The sequence below is a fragment of the Ips typographus genome, linkage group LG4, assembly GCF_016097725.1.
Source record: "Ips typographus isolate SLU linkage group LG4, UJ_Ityp_2.0, whole genome shotgun sequence".
NCBI classification, from domain to species: domain Eukaryota; kingdom Metazoa; phylum Arthropoda; class Insecta; order Coleoptera; family Curculionidae; genus Ips; species Ips typographus.
The window spans coordinates 1,196,383-1,214,568 of NC_138425.1; the positions used below are offsets into that span (position 1 = coordinate 1,196,383).

General features: G+C 38.2%; 1 protein-coding gene across 2 annotated transcripts; it reads left to right on the top strand.

The window, feature by feature from the left end:
- Positions 1 to 225: 225 nt before the first annotated feature.
- LOC145727989 (uncharacterized) lies at positions 226 to 5,800 on the top strand. Of its 2 annotated transcripts, none has more exons than XR_014177979.1 (2): positions 226 to 372; positions 5,581 to 5,800. XR_014177979.1 is itself a non-coding variant. In XM_081977884.1 (2 exons), the coding sequence occupies exon 1, from the start codon at positions 440 to 442 to the stop codon at positions 1,829 to 1,831; it is 1,392 nt and encodes a 463-aa protein (XP_081834010.1). In that variant the 5' UTR covers positions 379 to 439; the 3' UTR covers positions 1,832 to 3,565; positions 5,581 to 5,800. The 2 variants fall into 2 exon arrangements, 1 of the variants encoding a protein (XP_081834010.1); XM_081977884.1 differs by lacking the exon at positions 226 to 372 and adding an exon at positions 379 to 3,565.
- Positions 5,801 to 18,186: the final 12,386 nt, after the last annotated feature.

Below are 18,186 nucleotides of genomic sequence, written 5' to 3' on the forward strand. Positions count from 1 at the left end.
CGCATATAATAGACAAGAAAGGCAAATGATGACGCCACGGGAAAAAAAATGGACCATACTTTCCGCTCTTAATATAGAATTTATTTTACGGGTCCTGGTTTGATTTTAGCTACAATATGAGCTCAAATTGCAGCTAAAATCGGTTACGGTACAACACGCTTTAAATAAAATGTCATAATACGACAACTACCTGCATGAATTTTATAACAATAATGGCCGCGTTTTTTTTTTTTTCGCTCGGCTCCGTTTCGCTGCGAGGTCGTCTGAAATTACTAACAATTTTCCTGTGTTAATTACACCCATCGACAGAAAATTTGATCTAATAAGTGTTCGGTAGTTGCGTGTTGACTTCATCTCCATTGAAACCAACAGGTATTTTAGTTCATAAGCTTGGATTCCACTGGGTTAACTTTTAGGTTAGGTTGTTTATAAGTTTAAAATGGGGGTCAACCCCGGGGACTCCGGCTTAGCCGGTGATCCCCAAGTTACTAATAATCCTTCAAATGCCAAACATGATGACAGGATCAAGTACTTCTATCAGGGCAACTCCTTGGGTCCTTTTACTGTGGTTGTGGAAGGCCCCAGGGACAATAATGTTGGTAATATGCACCCTTTGTCCATAGCTAAGATGCTCAGTCAACTCAAACTGCAAAACGTTCGTGGGCCCCTGCGTAAGGGTAAAAACAAAATTATAATTGAATTCAGTAATGCTGAGGCAGCTAACAGTTTCGTCTCGCATAGTGAGTTGGCCGGTAAAGGCTATAATCTTTATATTCCAGAGTATAATGTCTGCTCCAAGGGTATTATTAGAGGTGTACAATTTGATTTCACTTTAGAGGAAATATTGAATAATGTTCAGTCTACTGTGGATATTTTAAAAGTAGTTAGATTTAACAGGAGGTCACTAAATGAGAAGAAGGAAGTTGTTTTTATAAAGACTGGAACGTGTCTACTGACATTTTCTGGAAAAAGTATCCCCAAGTCAATTAATTTGTATGGTGTTGAAATGGAGGTAGAAAATTATATAATGCCCGTCACTCAGTGCTTTAACTGTTTTCTCTTTGGCCATACTAAAAAACAGTGCAGAGGTAAGCCTAAATGTGCAAAATGTTCGGACCAAGGCCACTCAGAGGATAATTGTACAAAGGACTTTAGGTGTGTTAACTGTGGTAACAACCACAGGTCAACCAACAAGGAATGTCTCGAATACCAAAGGCAGAAACAAATTAAAATATATATGTCAGTAGACAGAATTTCTTTTTATGAAGCTGATAAAATGCTTCCAAAAACTAAAAAGTCCTCTTTCTCAAGGCAGGCTGGGGATTTCCCCAATTTGCGTGAGCGGGAAGGGAAGAATGTACAGGGATTTAGCCAGGTATCTAACAACAGAGATATATACCAGAAAAGTAAAAATAGGGAAACATTAGAGAAAAACCCCTCTTACAGTAGTGTAGCATCACAACTGGCGTCACGACGCTCAGATGTAAAAAAAAGAAAAATTTTGTCACCCTCTATCTCCCCCGGGTATGATAGGGAAGCTGTGAAACAGTGCTTGGTGCCACAACCAACTCGTATGAAGGCATTCGACTCAAGTTCTTCTTGGTGCCATGAAGTGGGGGGCCCCCCCGGGCAGGCCTCACAGCATGGTGCCAATTCAGGGGGTGTGGACAAGCCTCCTGAGGAGATTGAACAAATGAGATTTGCGTTGTTAAACATTGTGAAAAATATGCATTTCAGTGATATGCTGTTGATGCAAAATGTATTAAAAAATTTGAATGTGTCTTTAGATGTGCAAGGTCCTCCTTCAGAGATGGAGGATGATACTTGGTAACAAGTTCGCTGCCTCTTTGCGTATTCTCCAATGGAATATACGAAGTGTATATTCCAATCTCATAAATTTGCAATTATTTAATAATAGTAATAAGTTTGACATCATTGTGTTGCAAGAGACATGGCTGAGGAATACCCAGCCTTTCTCTCTAAAGGGATATGTATGTGTCAGAAGTGACAGGAATGACGGTAAAGGTGGTATCCTTACCCTTGTTAAATCTGGTTTAGAGTTTGACATTGTTGACAACTTAGTTGCCAACATCCCTATTAATTTCCAAATCCAATCTATTAAGCTTAAACTTTCAAATATTACCTTAGTGAATGTGTACTGTCCTCCTAACATTCGAATCGAGTTCAACCAGCTCAAAAGTGTCATTGATCAGTTTGCTCACCCAAAACTGATAGTGGGGGACTTTAATAGTCAACACCCACTATGGGGAAGTGATATACCCAACATAATGGGAAATCACATATATAATATACTTGATAATAATGATATTTTGATCCTTAATGATGGTTCACCAACTAGGCTCACTAGTCCTCTCTTGAACAAGTCCTGCCCGGATATCTCTGTCATTTCTGCTGCCTTAAGCCCTTATTGTACCTGGAGTACAATGGAGGACACAGGGAGTAGTGATCACTTTCCAATCCAAATCTCAATCTCAGGTGAAGGTCGGAGTCAGTCACCAAGTTACCTAAGTAGGGAAAAGGTTTCAAAACTTAATGTTAAGGGCTGTAATTGGGATTCATATCATGTGGCAGCATTGAACAAACTAAATAAATGGGGTTCCATTTCAAATTATAGTGAGTTTGAAAGGTTTCTGAGTGAAGTAGTTCAGGAGAATGTCCCTGTACGCAAGCCTTACCTCGGTAAAAAACCCAAGCCTCCTACTCCTTGGTGGGACAATGAATGTAATAATATCTTATGTCTTCGTAAAGAAAAACTTAAAGAGCTTCGAGCTAATGCTTCCATTGAGAATTTTGTTGAGTGCAAGAGAGTCATGGCTTTGTCTAAATTTGTATTTAAAAACAAAAAGAAGGCCTCCTTTGTCAAATTCTGCAACAATCTAAACCGTAACACCCCAATGGGTGAAGTTTGGAAAACAGTGAAAAGATTTGGCAGCAGTATAAATAGACCTAACTGTAAGACGGTTAGCATAGCAGAGATGGTGGCAGTGGAGATGCTGGATGGGTGGGAGCAGGCTTCTATTGGGCTGACTCCCTCCGAATTTTGCTTCACACCAGGTGAGGGGGGGGGGGTGATCCTCCATTCTCCCTTCTGGAACTTGAATACGCACTGAAGGATAAAAGGGACACCTCACCAGGAATGGACAATGTTTACTACTCTATGATTAAGAATCTTCCAGTCCGAGCAAAGGAGTTGTTGTTGGGGATGTATAATGGGGCACTCTTTGGTCACGAGATTCCATTTCAATGGAAAAGAACTAAAATTCTACCTTTATTGAAGCCAGATCATCAGTCGGGAAACATTAAGAGCTACAGACCAATTGCTCTAAATTCTTGTGTGGGGAAAGTCCTGGAAACAGTTATTAAAAACAGAATAGAGTGGGATTTGGAGAATAGGAGATGGTTTCCTAGTGACCAGATGGGATTTAGGAGGGGGAAGGGTAGTTTGGAGTGTCTTTCTACCCTGACTCTATGTATCCTTAAAGGTTTCCATACAAGATTGTATACGGTGGGAGTCTTCCTGGATGTGTCAGCTGCTTATGATAACGTAAGCATTCATAAATTGTATGATATTTTGGGAGAAGCTAGCATATCTACCGATATTAAAAATCTTATCTTTAACTTGCTATCTAATCGTGAAATTTACGTAGATTTGCTGGATAATAACATTGTGGGTCCGCGAAAGGTTACCATAGGATTGCCCCAGGGGTCCCCCCTGAGTCCAATTTTATTTAATATTTACACCCGGAAAATTCATAAAATTCCAAAAACCAACATTAGGATAATTCAATATGCTGATGACATTGTTTTATATTGTAGTGGGCCCAATATTCCAGATATTATTAGGGAAATGAATGAGTTTCTGTTGCAGCTGGGTGCCCTCTTTTCCTCATTGAACCTGCATCTGTCCCCTAATAAGTCAAAGGCAATAGTTTTCTCGCCAAGAAAATCATACAACTTTCCAATTGACTGTATTACTTATGAGGGAAGTGTAATCTCATGGGTCAAAGAATATAAATATTTGGGTATCATACTGACTGAAAATTTGAACTGGTCTAAGCAGACTGATCGGATGTGTATTGGGGCTAGGAAGGGCATTAATGTTATGAAGGCTGTTACGCGTGTGTGGTGGGGAGCGGATCCGATCACCTTGCTCTCTATTTATAAGGGTCTAGTTCGGTCTCATCTTGACTTTGGTGGGTTTCTATTGAGTCCCATCACTAAGAAAAACCAGAGCAAATTGGACAGGGTCCAATTTGAAGCCCTGAGGGTTATTACGGGATGCATGAAATCCACTCCAACTAATTTGTTGCTGACTGAATGTGCTGAAATGGCTTTGGAGTACAGAATGGGATTGCTAGCAAAGAAATTTGTGTTGAAAAACTTTATGTATGATAATAATCACATTTTGGATGGTTTGGGGGAAGTCTTGGAGCTGTACAGTTTTAGGGGATATCTGTCTAACAGACCCCGTCCTTACTTGGTGCGTGCGTTTGAGGAGCTAGGTGATTTTGTTGAGTACATTAAGTCTTACTCGGTTTTTCCTGATTTTTGTTATAATCTTGATTATCAAATGATGACGGTCCCGCTTGTCAACATAAACTTGCGGAAGGATGATCCCAGGGTTAGGGAGTCTTTTCTGGAAAAGATTAATGGGAGTTTTTCCGATTATGTCCACATTTACACGGATGCCTCCCTTGACAGGGATGCTGCATCTGCCGGTTTCGGCATTTTTTGTCCCCAGTTGGACTACAGTTTTTCTTCGCGCCTTCCTAGGTTTATTCAAATCTGTACAGCTGAGACGGTTGCCATACACCAGGCGGTTGAAATGTGTCTTAAAAAGAAGGTTAAGAAGGCCATTATATTTAGTGACTCGCAGAGTGCCATTCAGAAGATCTCCAGGACATCATCCAAACACCGTCTGGATCACATTTCCTTTCTTACAAAGCAGATTATTATAGAGGCAAATGAATCCGACACGGTCGTGAAATTATGTTATGTGCCGAGCCACTGTGGCATTGCGGGTAATGAAAGGGCGGACCTCTTGGCCTGCCTGGGTAGGAATTTGAATGTACCCTTGCCCATTCAACTTGACTGGGATGAGTTTTACCCGGAGGTTAAGCGTAGGCATTTTGCTGGGTGGCAAACTGCTTGGAGGCGAACATTTTTGAGCAAGGGTCGTAGATATCTTGGCGAGTCTGATGCGTTTCCCTCTAAACCTTGGTTCTCTGGACTGACTTATAAAGATAGAAGGCATATTACCACCATTATTCGCATTAGGACAGGGCATTGTTTGGTGCCTCAACATTTGTTTATGTTAGGAAGAGCGGACTCTTCATTATGTCATTGTGGTTCGCAGGGCACGTTGGAGCATATTTTGTTCCAATGTGACCGAATGAATGGAGATTTGTACCAGGAATTGATTAAAAGTGGAATCCAGGCTCCTGTATGCCTGCGGGGTGTGTTGGGTTCGCCGTCATCCACCATAATTAAACTCATTTGTCATTTTTTGAAAGTTAACAATATTGATTTATGATTTTAACATTATTGGATCATTTCCAGATCTCTGACACCTTCCTTTCCATCCGAGGCTCTTCCAAAAGTGTGTCAGCTCCTCCAGAGCCCGGGAGCGTGAAGAGTTTGAATCCTTTGTTGTGTTGTCTTGCTAACTTCTTAATCAGACCTAAGAGGAGGAGCTTAAGCTCCGACGTGGCGTAGGCCACCCTCGACCTAACCTAACTTGGCCTGGCTGAATACCCTAGTGGTGAAAGCCATAAAGAAAGTTAAAAAAAAAAAAAAAAAATAATGGCCGCATTCGTTTTCAGTGTTTTCACGCTCCATGGAGCGAGCAGAGCTTTTATGACGTCAGAATGACAGTAATTTGACAGTTTAGAATTGAATCAGTAAGAATATTTAATTATAGTTATTCTAGCATATAAATGTATGTGAGCAATAATGATTTTATTGGTAAGTACTTAAATTAAAAGTTAAAAGAAGTATAACGAAAACACAAAGCATAAAGTGAATTATGAAGTGAAGTTGTTTTTTCTTCTCTGTTTTTTATTGAAAAACAGATAATTGGGTCCCTATACTTCTACTTCTGACTTTTATGGTACATTAGAGTGATTAGACAATGCGTGATCCCTTTTTATTGTCAATCATATCGATGCACGCTATAATGCATCCAATCCCAAAGGGTTCGTATCAATGAATGGATTTTAATTTTTTGAAATATGAATAATCATGAGTTGCAAATTTATGCATGCAGCACCCGAAAAAGGGTTTATTGCTACACTGAAAAAGAAAACCATTAACGTGAGGGAACATGTTCAATCAATGGGTAATATATCGTTTTTTAAAAATTGGGCTGGTATCTTATTATTAATTTTTTGGCGGTGCCCTTCGTTTCGGCTTCGTCATCTTCAGGTGCGATTTACAGTCAACGGAAGATATACATGGGAACGTATTTCTAAACACGTTAGGATGGTGGTGCCAGAAAGGGTGGATTTAATGAAATAATCCGGTGATGTGTGTAACAGTTTTTTTTTTCGTATTGCATTCCCTACTAAAGATTCATAATTGAACACTGAGTTCGTTGTTAACGTTCCCCGTTATAAACACTATTAGATAAACGGTAATCGAGCAGCCTGTCAATATTTGGCAGGTGCAACTATAAGAAAAAATAAGGGATGGCTGTACATATATTTTTAGCGATTCAAGATACTGGTAGTTTACCACGAAGAAACATCCAGCGCAAACTGGTCATTAAAGGCGATGAAAGCCGATAATTTGGTTCGGCCATAATTGGGGTGTTATCAAAAATAAACGAAACAAAGGTAAATGTTGGTTTTGGGTGCCGAAATCGCCACGGGATACCAACACGAAGATTGGATCGAGAACTATCATCAAGACACGAAAATGCGGCGACCACCTTGCACAAATAACGAACAAACATTCACCGGGTTGCTTTTCCTCTCAATTGTTTGTTTATTTAATTTTGTAATGTGCAGGCCTGGTAGCGGTTATATACACACATGATGAAACTCACAAATTTGCGACCCGAAAATGTTTGTTTGGGTTATGAGGAACTGCCAACATAAACAGTCGCTTTTCTTTCGAAAACGCCGACATAGAAGAACATTTTGCCAGTTCTTCCACTAATACATACAAGAAAAATTTAAGTAAATTGTGTCTGTTTCCTACGAAGGCGTAGAAAGGCCACAGACGTTATTTTTCTTAAATTTTTACTTCAAACTCAGAATTTACATTGTCACATTGCAAAAGCTCTTCAAATCAAATTAGACAACATTTTTCAGTTTGGCAACATTGCAAACATTCTTCGAAGCAAATTAGTAAGATTTTTTAACTTTGGCAACATTGCAAACCCACTTCAAGGAAATTAGTCGGAGTTGTCAATTTGGTTACATTACAAACACTCTTCGAACCAAAATTGTAGAATTTGTTAGTTTGATAACATTGCAAGGATACTTTTGAACCAAATTTTGTCAGTTAGTCAACATTTCAAACAGTCTTCGATCTAAATTAGGAGAGTTTGTTAATTTGGCAACATTGCAAACAAACACACTTCAAACAAATTAGTTGTACTTGTCAGTTTGGACAGATTGGAAACACTCTTCAAACCAAAATTGTAAAATTTGTCAGTTTGATAACATTGCATATACTCCAACCCAAATTAGTAAAATTAGTCAGTTTGGTAACATTGCAAACACTCTTTGATCTTAATTAGTAGATCTAAAATAGTAGAATTTGTCAGTTTGACAACATTGCAACTAAATTCCGAGTTTGAAGTAAAAATTTAAGAAAAATAACGTCTGTGACCCTTCTACGCCTTCGTAGTTTTCCCAACATTGGCTAAGTGGACTTTAAGGATAACTTACATTAGTTTAGTTTAGTTAGACTGTTATTTTGCACCTGATCTGTCACATTCAAACCTCAACTTAGCTTAAGTTGTAATTTGTAATTAAAAATCGGCGGATGACAATTGGAATAGTTTGCTTATTCGATGACACGTCACGTATGAAGTTCTCTCAATATTTTGTCGAGAGCATTAATTTGCAATAGTTTATTTTAAGGATATAATTTTTTTTTCCCTCGACCACGTATTAACAGCTTTTTTAATGGACGATAACGGATACAAAATCGTTCATTAATGAATCCCATTAATGCACGATTTTATCATAGGCAACCAAATATACGCTCATAGTAGTTCTATCTTTTTTTTAACTGTATTAGACAGACGGAAATAGACGTACTTTAATTACCACTAGATTAGTTCACCATCCGCCGTTTCCGACAGAACTAACTGTCACTGTCATTGTCAAAGGTGCCTGTGATTTCGGTTTGCCGTGTACTGTTGCGTATACAACTGACAATTAGTTTTTTCAAACTTCTTAGGATAATCTCTTATTAGGAAATATCTATGCCTAAGCCTTTGTTAAGAATCATGAGTTTTTTGCGAAGTTTTAACCGTTTGCAAGCAAAAAAACGGCAATAATCCACACCTCTAAAGCGAATTGATTAGATTAATCGCGGCAACACCTGCGTAACCCAACTTTAAATAATTCACACAAAAAAAGACAAAAAAAAAGTTTTGACTCCCTAATTCAACCAGCATCAGCAGGTAGTTGAAAAAACCAACAACCCTTTCTAACTAATATTCAAATATGAGCCTGCTCGTATAATTAGTGCGGTGTAAACCAATCCGTTTTTATTAGACCTTCAAGTGACGAAGGTTTAAAAGAAGTTATAAAACCTTTACCCCTTTCAAATTATTCGGTTTACAACACTGTATACTGCGACTGTACAATTGTGTTGGCAGGTTTGAAAAGTGCTTATTTATTGTTCTCATTCAGATTAGTTTATGGTCAACCGAAAGGCATGTTGTTAAACTTTTGAAAAGATTTTAGAGCGATTGGTCAAGCTTCTGTCCAGTCATTCCACTGACTCCACTGTTTGTTATAGTCCATGGTCTAAGTGGAAAATATACACCCATTTGGAATTCAGTTTTTTATTTTCTGATTTTGTCTTTGCGGAACCATCATCAACCTTACTTATTTTTTAATATCCGATTCTGAAAGCTCTTTTTATTCCTAATTTGCTACTGCTAAGTTTGTGTTTAAAGTGTACGTGATTGTATATGTGATAGAAAAGTATTTAAAACAAGTAAAATGACTACCAGACTATTTTTATAATACACAAAAGGGTGTCAAAAACTGTTAGGGATAATTTTTTTACGATTTGAGCGGCAGTTTCTTTAGCTCATTAGCACTTGTATTCCACATCCAGTTCTGTCTATTGACTATCTTCAGGTAGAACAGATAACAAAGAAGTCGGTATAGAAAGATTTCTACACATGTGGCGGTAGCCGTATTGCACCATCGATTCTACTTCATTAGTACTGATTTAAATTTAAAAAAATAAAATAATGGAAATACTGAAACTGTGATCATTACAGTAATTATAGTCTAAAATACTGCTGTATAAAAATGTTTGCCAACATTATGATTTTATATGACATTATTTTTTATTAGCTTACTAGTTAAAAAACGATTGGTGGAATTGTTTGTCGTCAGTGGTTTTTTCCACCTTATTTGTTCGTCTTCACACTGAAATTAATCACCCCTTTGTTCCGTCTGGGCTTCGTCAAACAAAAAGCAAAAAAAAAGAACAAAACGCTTCTTGTCTGTCTTGTGTGTGAAATAGATTAATATTTGCATTGTTTTTTTTTCGATATGAAGGTTTGTCGTTAGTTTTGATAACAGGTCGCTTTTAAAGCTAATTTAGTATTTCCAGATTAATCCATTACATATTATAACGTACATTTTAAGTCACACAAAAGTTCAAATATGAACTGTTTTTACTTGAAACTTATTGCTGCAAGATTACAATCTTAATTAGTCAAAATTGTTTGAAAGACCTAGCCTAAATTTTAGTTTATTCCCTATTGATGTGAGCACTAATTTTCAAAGTAAATGGACTTGTATTGACCTGTTTACCGACAGAATTTCTCAAAAGTCCGGTGGTCTAAACAACCACTATAACCATAAGTTAAGCATGGTTGGGATTAATTTTCCCGTTGTTAAGCAAGGGTTAGTGTTTTTTCACCTGCGATTTGGTGGGCCTTTTTAAATATTTACGACCCTTCTACCTGATTTGTATAAGAAGGTAGGATTTATCTGTTTTCTTCGAGGCAGTGGCGTAAAGTGGTTCCACCAAAGGATTTTTTCCTAGGTTATTGCAAACCAGTCGGATTTTTCTCGGACGTTACTGTGCAATCTGAAGATTCCGGCAAACAACCCGAAAAGTGCATTTTGGGTTAAGGTCAAAAGCTGTAAAAACACCAATTTTCCGTTAATAACACAGGCTGCCGGTTTGCTGAAAGACGTTCGGAATTTATGATTCGATCGAGGAATATTTTCAACTGTTGAGAGGTGTGGCCAACCTAAATAATGAGAAGTCAGTTCTCAATATTATATATTTAGCGCTGAAATGCATATAGAGAAACATAACCTAACCTAAACCAAGAAAACGAAAAAAATATCAAGTAGGCCATATTTTCAGCGCGCTGTTGCCAAGCGCCAAGTATCACTCAAATACCGTCGACAAAATAACTTGGCGTTTGTCAACAGCGCGCTGAAAATATAGCCTACTTGATATTGTTTTCGTTTTCTGTCTTAGTCCCTCGCATGCAATAATGTACGTTTCTCTGTCCGTTACGCGGTTTTCCTATGGTCGTTTTTGGATTTACCACACCTGTATAATTAATACAGTCACGTGCTAACTGTTAAATATCCCTTCGGTTTTTATTACACAGTAGAATTACCAAGCTTCAGTTCTGTTTAATAAAAACCAAATAGAACATAGTACTGATATTATTTTTGATAGGGTATAAATAGACAAAGCCGTTGTCAAAGTTTTCTAGTGTCAAATGTAAAACGATTTCCTATTTGACAATTGACAGATTGGCATAAATAGCCTTAATGTCCTCCGATAAATTCCTCTGAGAAAACAACTTTTTCTCGCGCCGAGTGAGAAAAAGGAACGTTTGCGCCGTTATTTGATTTGGGTCCCCGATAAGTGATGAGTGCGGGGGGGCTGAAGGGTGCAGGACGGCAGCAAAAGGCTCGAATGCCGCCGCGTGTCCTCCAGATCTGATGGACACGGTCCAGCGATGCGGAGCCCCGCAGCGGATGAGCGGCATAAGCCGATAACTATCGTGCCCAGTGTCCGATGGATAGTTCTCAGTCAATTCGACTTACTCTCTTAAACATGTTTTCAGGATGTCCTTTTTTAATACTATTACCGATTTAAGATAATTTGTCAATATATTTTATAAGTATACCTATATCAATCTGAAACGGTTTTCGAGATATTGACGTTTAAAAAAATGGCAAAGCTCCTCACCAGAGAGATGCAACTATTTTTTCAGATTTTAGGCGTGGTCATATAAGAAAAATTCAGGTGTCAAGTTGCCAACCTAACAATGTTTAAAACTGGCGTACATAATAGAAAATTAGAGGAATTGACTAGTGTCCGCAAGTTTACTGTATGGACATTAACTTCGGCTCTCAGTTATTTTACGCCTTTGTCGCGGTCGCACGCCGCCACCAATTTATTTCATTGGCGTTGGTTTTAATGGCCGATCATATACAGGGTGTGCTATATCCACGTTTATAGTGTTATTTTTGTAATAAAAATGTTTTCTTTAAATCCAAAACCGACCATAGGAAAACCGCGTAACGGACAGAGAAACGTACATTATTGCATGCGCGGGACTAAGACAGAAAACGAAAAAAATATCAAGTAGGCCATATTTTCAGCGCGCTGTTGCCAAACGCCACAAGTATCACTCAAATACCGTCGACAAAATAACTTGGCGTTTGGCAATAGCGCGCTGAAAATATGGCCTACTTGATATTTTTTTCGTTTTCTGTCTTTGTCCCGTCACATGACATGGCTATACAAGTTTTTTAGCTTCACGTTTCGAATGCACCGTTGAAATAAATATAATCACCCTGTATATGTGCGATTGCGGTCGAAAACAGGAAAATCGTATATTGCTTATTAATAATTATTAACGATTTAACGAATATTCTCAGTAGTCGTGCCGACGTTTACGTTATTTTCAGTTTTTGCACAAGGTCGAACTGGTCGTAAAGTTGTTTATGCCGACGCCGCGGCCGATTTGCAATTCAGTACTATGGTTATGTATTATTTTTATTTGTAAAGCCATATTATAGATATTTATATAATTCCCATTTTAGAAACACTCCGAGTCCGGAAAAATGCTTCATTAGTGACACGTGTCAGTCCATGCCGCTGGCCACCAAGAATTTCTTATAAAGTAGTCACATGACTGTTACATGGAGAACATTGGTTTACAATGGTTTCTTTTTTCCTACCTAGATCACAGTTCTAGAATAACATCAGTTACTGTAAAATAACGGATGTTCAATAATTGTTATGGTCGTAGTTGGCTGTGGTTCTAGCATGAACGTAGGGCCGTTGATAAGTTCGTATAAGGTTTGAAATGACAGCTGTCATATAATAATTGTGTGCAACGTTATCTAAGACATACGTTTTTTGTGACAATTGCCATCCATAGGCGACCTGACCATAACAACTATAGAACACCCGTTACAATGCTGCAAGAATCTTATTTTACAGGAATATGTCAAAACTAATCTCTCCCTTGTTTTGAAAAAATGTTATGCATAATTTTATCGTTTGACATACGGATATTCTAATGCAATGTTGTCGGATGTGAAAGCTTTTACTCTTAATATTAATCACAGTTTAGTCTGGTCTGAATGCGGGTATTGAAATGGATTTCAGTAACAACCAGCCGCCAGACAAAACAACAGTAATCTGCATCAGGATCCATTACACTTTAAAACAACAAAACAAATCGAATTAATCTGATTACGTATTAGGGCTGCAAAACAACGATTCGAATCGCATTACTATACAATATATTTCTCATGACGATGCTCACGGATCTTTTTCTCAGGGTCCGAGCAGGATGATGATGCGGCAGGATCGCCGACATAAAAATCCGGCCGTTATAAATCATTCCCAAAATGAATGTTATCAGTGAAAAGGGCCCTGCTCGGCTTATGAAAACACAATGGCCAATGCCGTACAGGCAAAAAGAAAACGACCAACAAGTTACGGTTTTGGTTCCCAAGACGAAACAATAAGCCGATCCTGCTGCTGGTGCTGCTGGAACCGTGAGGTTATGCCGATAACGTTCGTTAGTGATTCGAAAGCGCTCTTCGACCACTTTGCAGGACCTCACTCCATGTTTTTATCTTATATAAACTGAAAATTGTTCAGGAAACTTAGCTGTGTTACGTCATTGACGTTTAACGCGCCTCGTTGCCAGATGTTTAGTTTGTTCATTAAAACACGAACTTTACATAAGTTTTGTTTTTATTTACTTCTTATATAGAAGTTGACGCAGTTTTTTAACAGAGAATTTTGAATAACAATATTAGTCAATTTTGAGTTTTTTTTGTCTCTCTCTGTAAGCAGTTTTTAGTCATCAACAACAAAAACAAAAACAGGAAACGGTCAACTAGCAATCTGGCAACAACGCACACGAGATCGAGAAGGTCACGTTTGTGTCAGAATTGCGTTCAGTTAATAAGCGCGTGTTAGAAAGAGAGCGCTACAGGTCGCTAAGCAATACGAATGCATTTTCAAAACGTCAAACTCACTGATGACGTGCATCGCTCCCATTAGTGCCCTAAAACATACTTTTCAAAACAATAATCTTTAAATCAACCAATGACATAATCTGTTTTCTGCGATTAGAATTAATATTTTTTTAGTAACTGTAATTTGTACTTTATTAGTTTAAAAAAAAAAAAGTTAAAATATCGTAAAGTTCGGTCCTGTTTTCGTGTTATCGAAGTGGCTATCGAATGACCCCATGGGTTTTGCCGATGCCTTTTAGACGTGTTTTTCATTCTTCTTGGTCGGCAGCGTCTTTGAATGGTGTTACGAGTTACAAGCCTCCTTGAACGTATTCAATTTCCGCCACTCGTTTACTAAGGATTTGATTTATAGGAATTAATTCTATTAGAAAAAAATACAAAAATCGCATAAGTAATTAAAAAAATTGTAAATTAAAAATTATATTAATCTGCGATAACGTGACAGCAATAAAACTTTCTGGATTATACGTGTAAGTCTTATTAAAGATCTTGTTGGGTTTCAAACCGATGGTGGAAATTCCGTTGAATATTTCTTTGTGATTCTGGCCTCGGCTCGTGACCACACACGCGGCCACCGTGGGTCGAAAACAAGCGACCACGATAACCATACCAATGACGTCATTTCACTTCTTGTTGATTGCCACAACAATTAAGGCGATGTAGTTAAGGGGACAACTCATGGACTTAGTATGATTCACAAGGATGTAATTTATATTTGATCAATTTCCATAAGTAAACAAAATAAAAAATTTGCCAAAAACCTGCCAGTGTTATCGACAAGATGTCGCTCACCACCAGAGCAGTCTCGTGGCTGTTTCTCAAAATCGAGTGAATCAATTTGAAGAAACAGCCACTCAAAAATGACCAAAAATTTTGCTGTCCCATTCTTTTTGACGAGCAGTTTATTTTGTAAATTTTTTTACAAATATTTAGGAAGATTGGCGAAGGTGTAAAATGAGTCAATCAAAGACGTTTTTGATTTAAATTTTTTTTATTAAAACGCGTTAATTCTGCTGAACTTGTGTGTGAGGTTATTTCCGCCATTTTGGTAAGTTGCCTTAATTTGCTAGAAGCAACCCAGGTTTTAATGTTGGTGTCGGAGCCAGCAAATTATTGTTTAAAAAGAATAGATCGTTATTTGTGGCAGCTATCAGTTCATTTTTCATACGGTAGGCGGCGCGTCGATTAGTTGACGGCGTGTGTATCGCGCGCAAAAGGTGGGAATGAGGTTAAGAAAAGAGGAGAATTGTTGTTGATATAAACAAAGAAGGGGGATGTAACACGTTTTGGGGTTTTTCGAGTATTTTAAGGACTCTTGTTATTAAACCAGTGTTCTTTTTGAAACAGGTTGTTTTATTGTGCCCACTCATCAAAGACCGGACAGTGATTACCAGGATCACCTTACGTACGTGGCTTCAGGAAGCGGTGTTTTCTTGAGATGGCGCGACCCTTGGTTTTTTGGAAATAAAAAGGTAATTTTCTTGACATGTGTTAACCTGGGTATGTAAGGTTAGATTTATCTGAAGGACCCCTCCTGGTTGTGGTCAAAGCCTGTCTCCTGGAGTCAGAGCAGGGTAATTTGTTGGAAACAAGCAGGAAGTGGTAGTTGGTTGATTTGCCGTGGACAGAACCACGCTGTAGCTACAGGGAACTAAGAGTTCGTGGATTGAAAGGGGTGGAAAGATTCAGGCACCATTTTGTTTTCCTGCTGGATAACTGGCCAGCGGATAGCCACGTGCTAAACCACCAAGAGTGTGGTGACTGTTTTGGAGGGAGCATTTTGCCTGGTTAGTGGGTTATAGTTTTATTGTGACTCACAAAGCAACTGGAACTGAACTTGATAGCATTTAGAGTAATAGTTACTGTTTTGATTTTTTAAGTATTGACCTTGGCTTGGTTAACCCTTGTAGTAACCACTGGAAGTGGACCTTTATTCTGGCTTATTGCCACTTAACAGATTAACCGAATCAAAGTCAGTTAGCTTATTGTTTTTGGGTGCTGTTTGCTGCTCTTAATTTCTGCCTAGGTATTCTACAACAACGACATTGGCCTGGAGGATGGTGCTGTAGCGCTGCATCCCGATCCGTCCCCGGCTCCAGTAAATCTGGCCGTAAGAGCGGTATGTTTTAAGTTAAGAGTTAGCAACAGCCCTAGAACTGTGTTCGAGTAATTTCCTGAGTAAATTTTAAGCCTTCAGCCTTAACTGTTTTTATTCTTTGTAAATTGTAAATACTGATTGTACATTTCACTTAGTTTAGTGTATGTTTTCGACTACCTTAAAACCCAAAAGTGTTGCTTAGCAGGGCTATCTCATGCTCAATTATCCACCCACGAGATAAGTTTTAATTTTATTAGCAATAAGTAAAAGATTGTAACAAACTTTGGCTAAAATGACCCTGACTCATTTTAAAAAAGTGACAGTTTAACATGAACTGAATATTAATCTCACAGCATTTACACAAGTCCAGGCCCGATAATCGGCTTCTTCTTCTTGGAATACGTCCCACGCTTCCATCGGTCTGTCCGTTCCGACAAAGACAATGGTCATTATCTCACTCTTCGGCGAGATGATGGACGGTCCGGTCCGACACCACTATTTATGACTTAGTGGTTGCCAACTGCAGCGCCGCCATATTTTCAAAATTTAAAGCTGCTTCTCGGTACTGGCATAACAATAACGTCACACAACAACCAACCCTACGGTTACCGTTGAGAATCATTTCCTTGAAGGGTTGAATGCAGATATTGTGATATTTGACAACATGCAAGTGGTTTTGAACGTGCCAAAAAATTGTAGTTATAAATAATACAAAACCATTAAAACTATGATGTGTAAACTTGAAAATTTGACCACAGAATCTTTCTTAGTTGGCAATTTCTAAAGAAAAAGTTAACGCAAATTTTGAGTTAATGCAATCTGGTGTTTTGATTTGGTTATGACTCTTCTGCGATTTATGATACATGTGTGAAGTACTTTTTGCAAGGCAATCGCTACTTGAAATAAGTCAGTCATTTAAAACTAACTTGAAAAATGTGCCATTTTATCAGAAGAGTTCATGAGCAGAATCACTAAACATGATTCAAGCATTTAATAACAGATAATATAAAAAGAAACGGTTCAGTTTTCAATGGGTAATATTTCGATACATTTATTGTATAAAAAAGCGAATTCAAAATATTTGAAGGAAAACTTAAAGGCAGAGCGATCGTACCCACCACACGAAAAGACGCAACAAGAAAAATTATTCCGATATGCTAAATAAGCAGCTTAAGCTGTTAGTAGGGAGACCTTCGTCCCACGAGATACCACAAGGAGATGGGACCACGGGATTTGTGGGTGCCCCCGCTGATTTCGTGATGTTGCTCGAAATTCAGAAATTTCAAATAAAACAAAGATAAAAGCCGACGTTGGTTTTGGCTCAAAAACAGTCACGAATAAGGTCGTTTGCGTCCCAGGGAGGGTTAACACGTTTGTCCTTGTGTTCTTTTTGCCTTTAAACCAAAAAAATCGTTGATTCTGCTAAAATCATTATATTTTACTAAATTGAGAAACTATGGTTATTCTAAAAAACATAAATTTGATAAAAAAAAACTAAAATTAAATTGCGATCATAATGTAAGAGTAATAAAGTGTAGATACGGAACACACGTGTACTACTGATGACGTCATAGTAGAACCTAATGAAGAAGTACTAGAGTGTGAACTGTAAAAACTATCTCGATTTTAATATATTTCATTTTAATAAAATTTACCAAGAATGTCGCTGATCGTAACAATTATCTACCTCAGCCGCCTGAGTACGCATTAGCACAAATCACGGAATGCTCTCCAAGTACCATGGGGGTTCCAATGCGGTACTACTTATTATAGCATCAACTAGAGATGTGTTTCTCACCATCGTCATCAATCACGATTTTAATCAAATTTTACTGGTTTTAACACATTCTATAGATATGGTGGTAATCTAGCAAGTGGTGCAGCACTTTGACATTTCTCAGGAAAGTTCTATAAACGCTGATTTTTAGAAGAATACCAGTCCAGCCCTAGTTGGCGGTACCATGAAAACGGCCCACGTGCCTGCTCGGCTCGTGGGAAAACCACGCCCCCAGCAGTACCACGATGGTACCGCGTGCCAAGAAGCCATACCGGTCGGTCTCTGCAGGAGCAGAGAATGCAGGCAGACCCAGTGCTTTCGCAAGTTTGCGCTGGTAATAATGCTGGATGCTTATTGGATTCCTGATGGTACCGGTACCTACTTATGTTTCACTACTTTACTAATTCACTCTTTTGTTTCTTTATCACACACTGTATTCGCACATCCAATGCTATTACGTAACGTCTGCTGCATTAGTTTTCTATATTGTCGTGTTCTTCATTTTCTAGACTATTCTCAATCAATGACATAGATCAATGATGAGTTGATAACAC

Excerpts from the sequence above, each read along its gene's own strand:
- LOC145727989 (XM_081977884.1), top strand. The coding sequence starts at position 440 with ATGGGGGTCAACCCCGGGGACTCCGGCTTAGCCGGTGATCCCCAAGTT.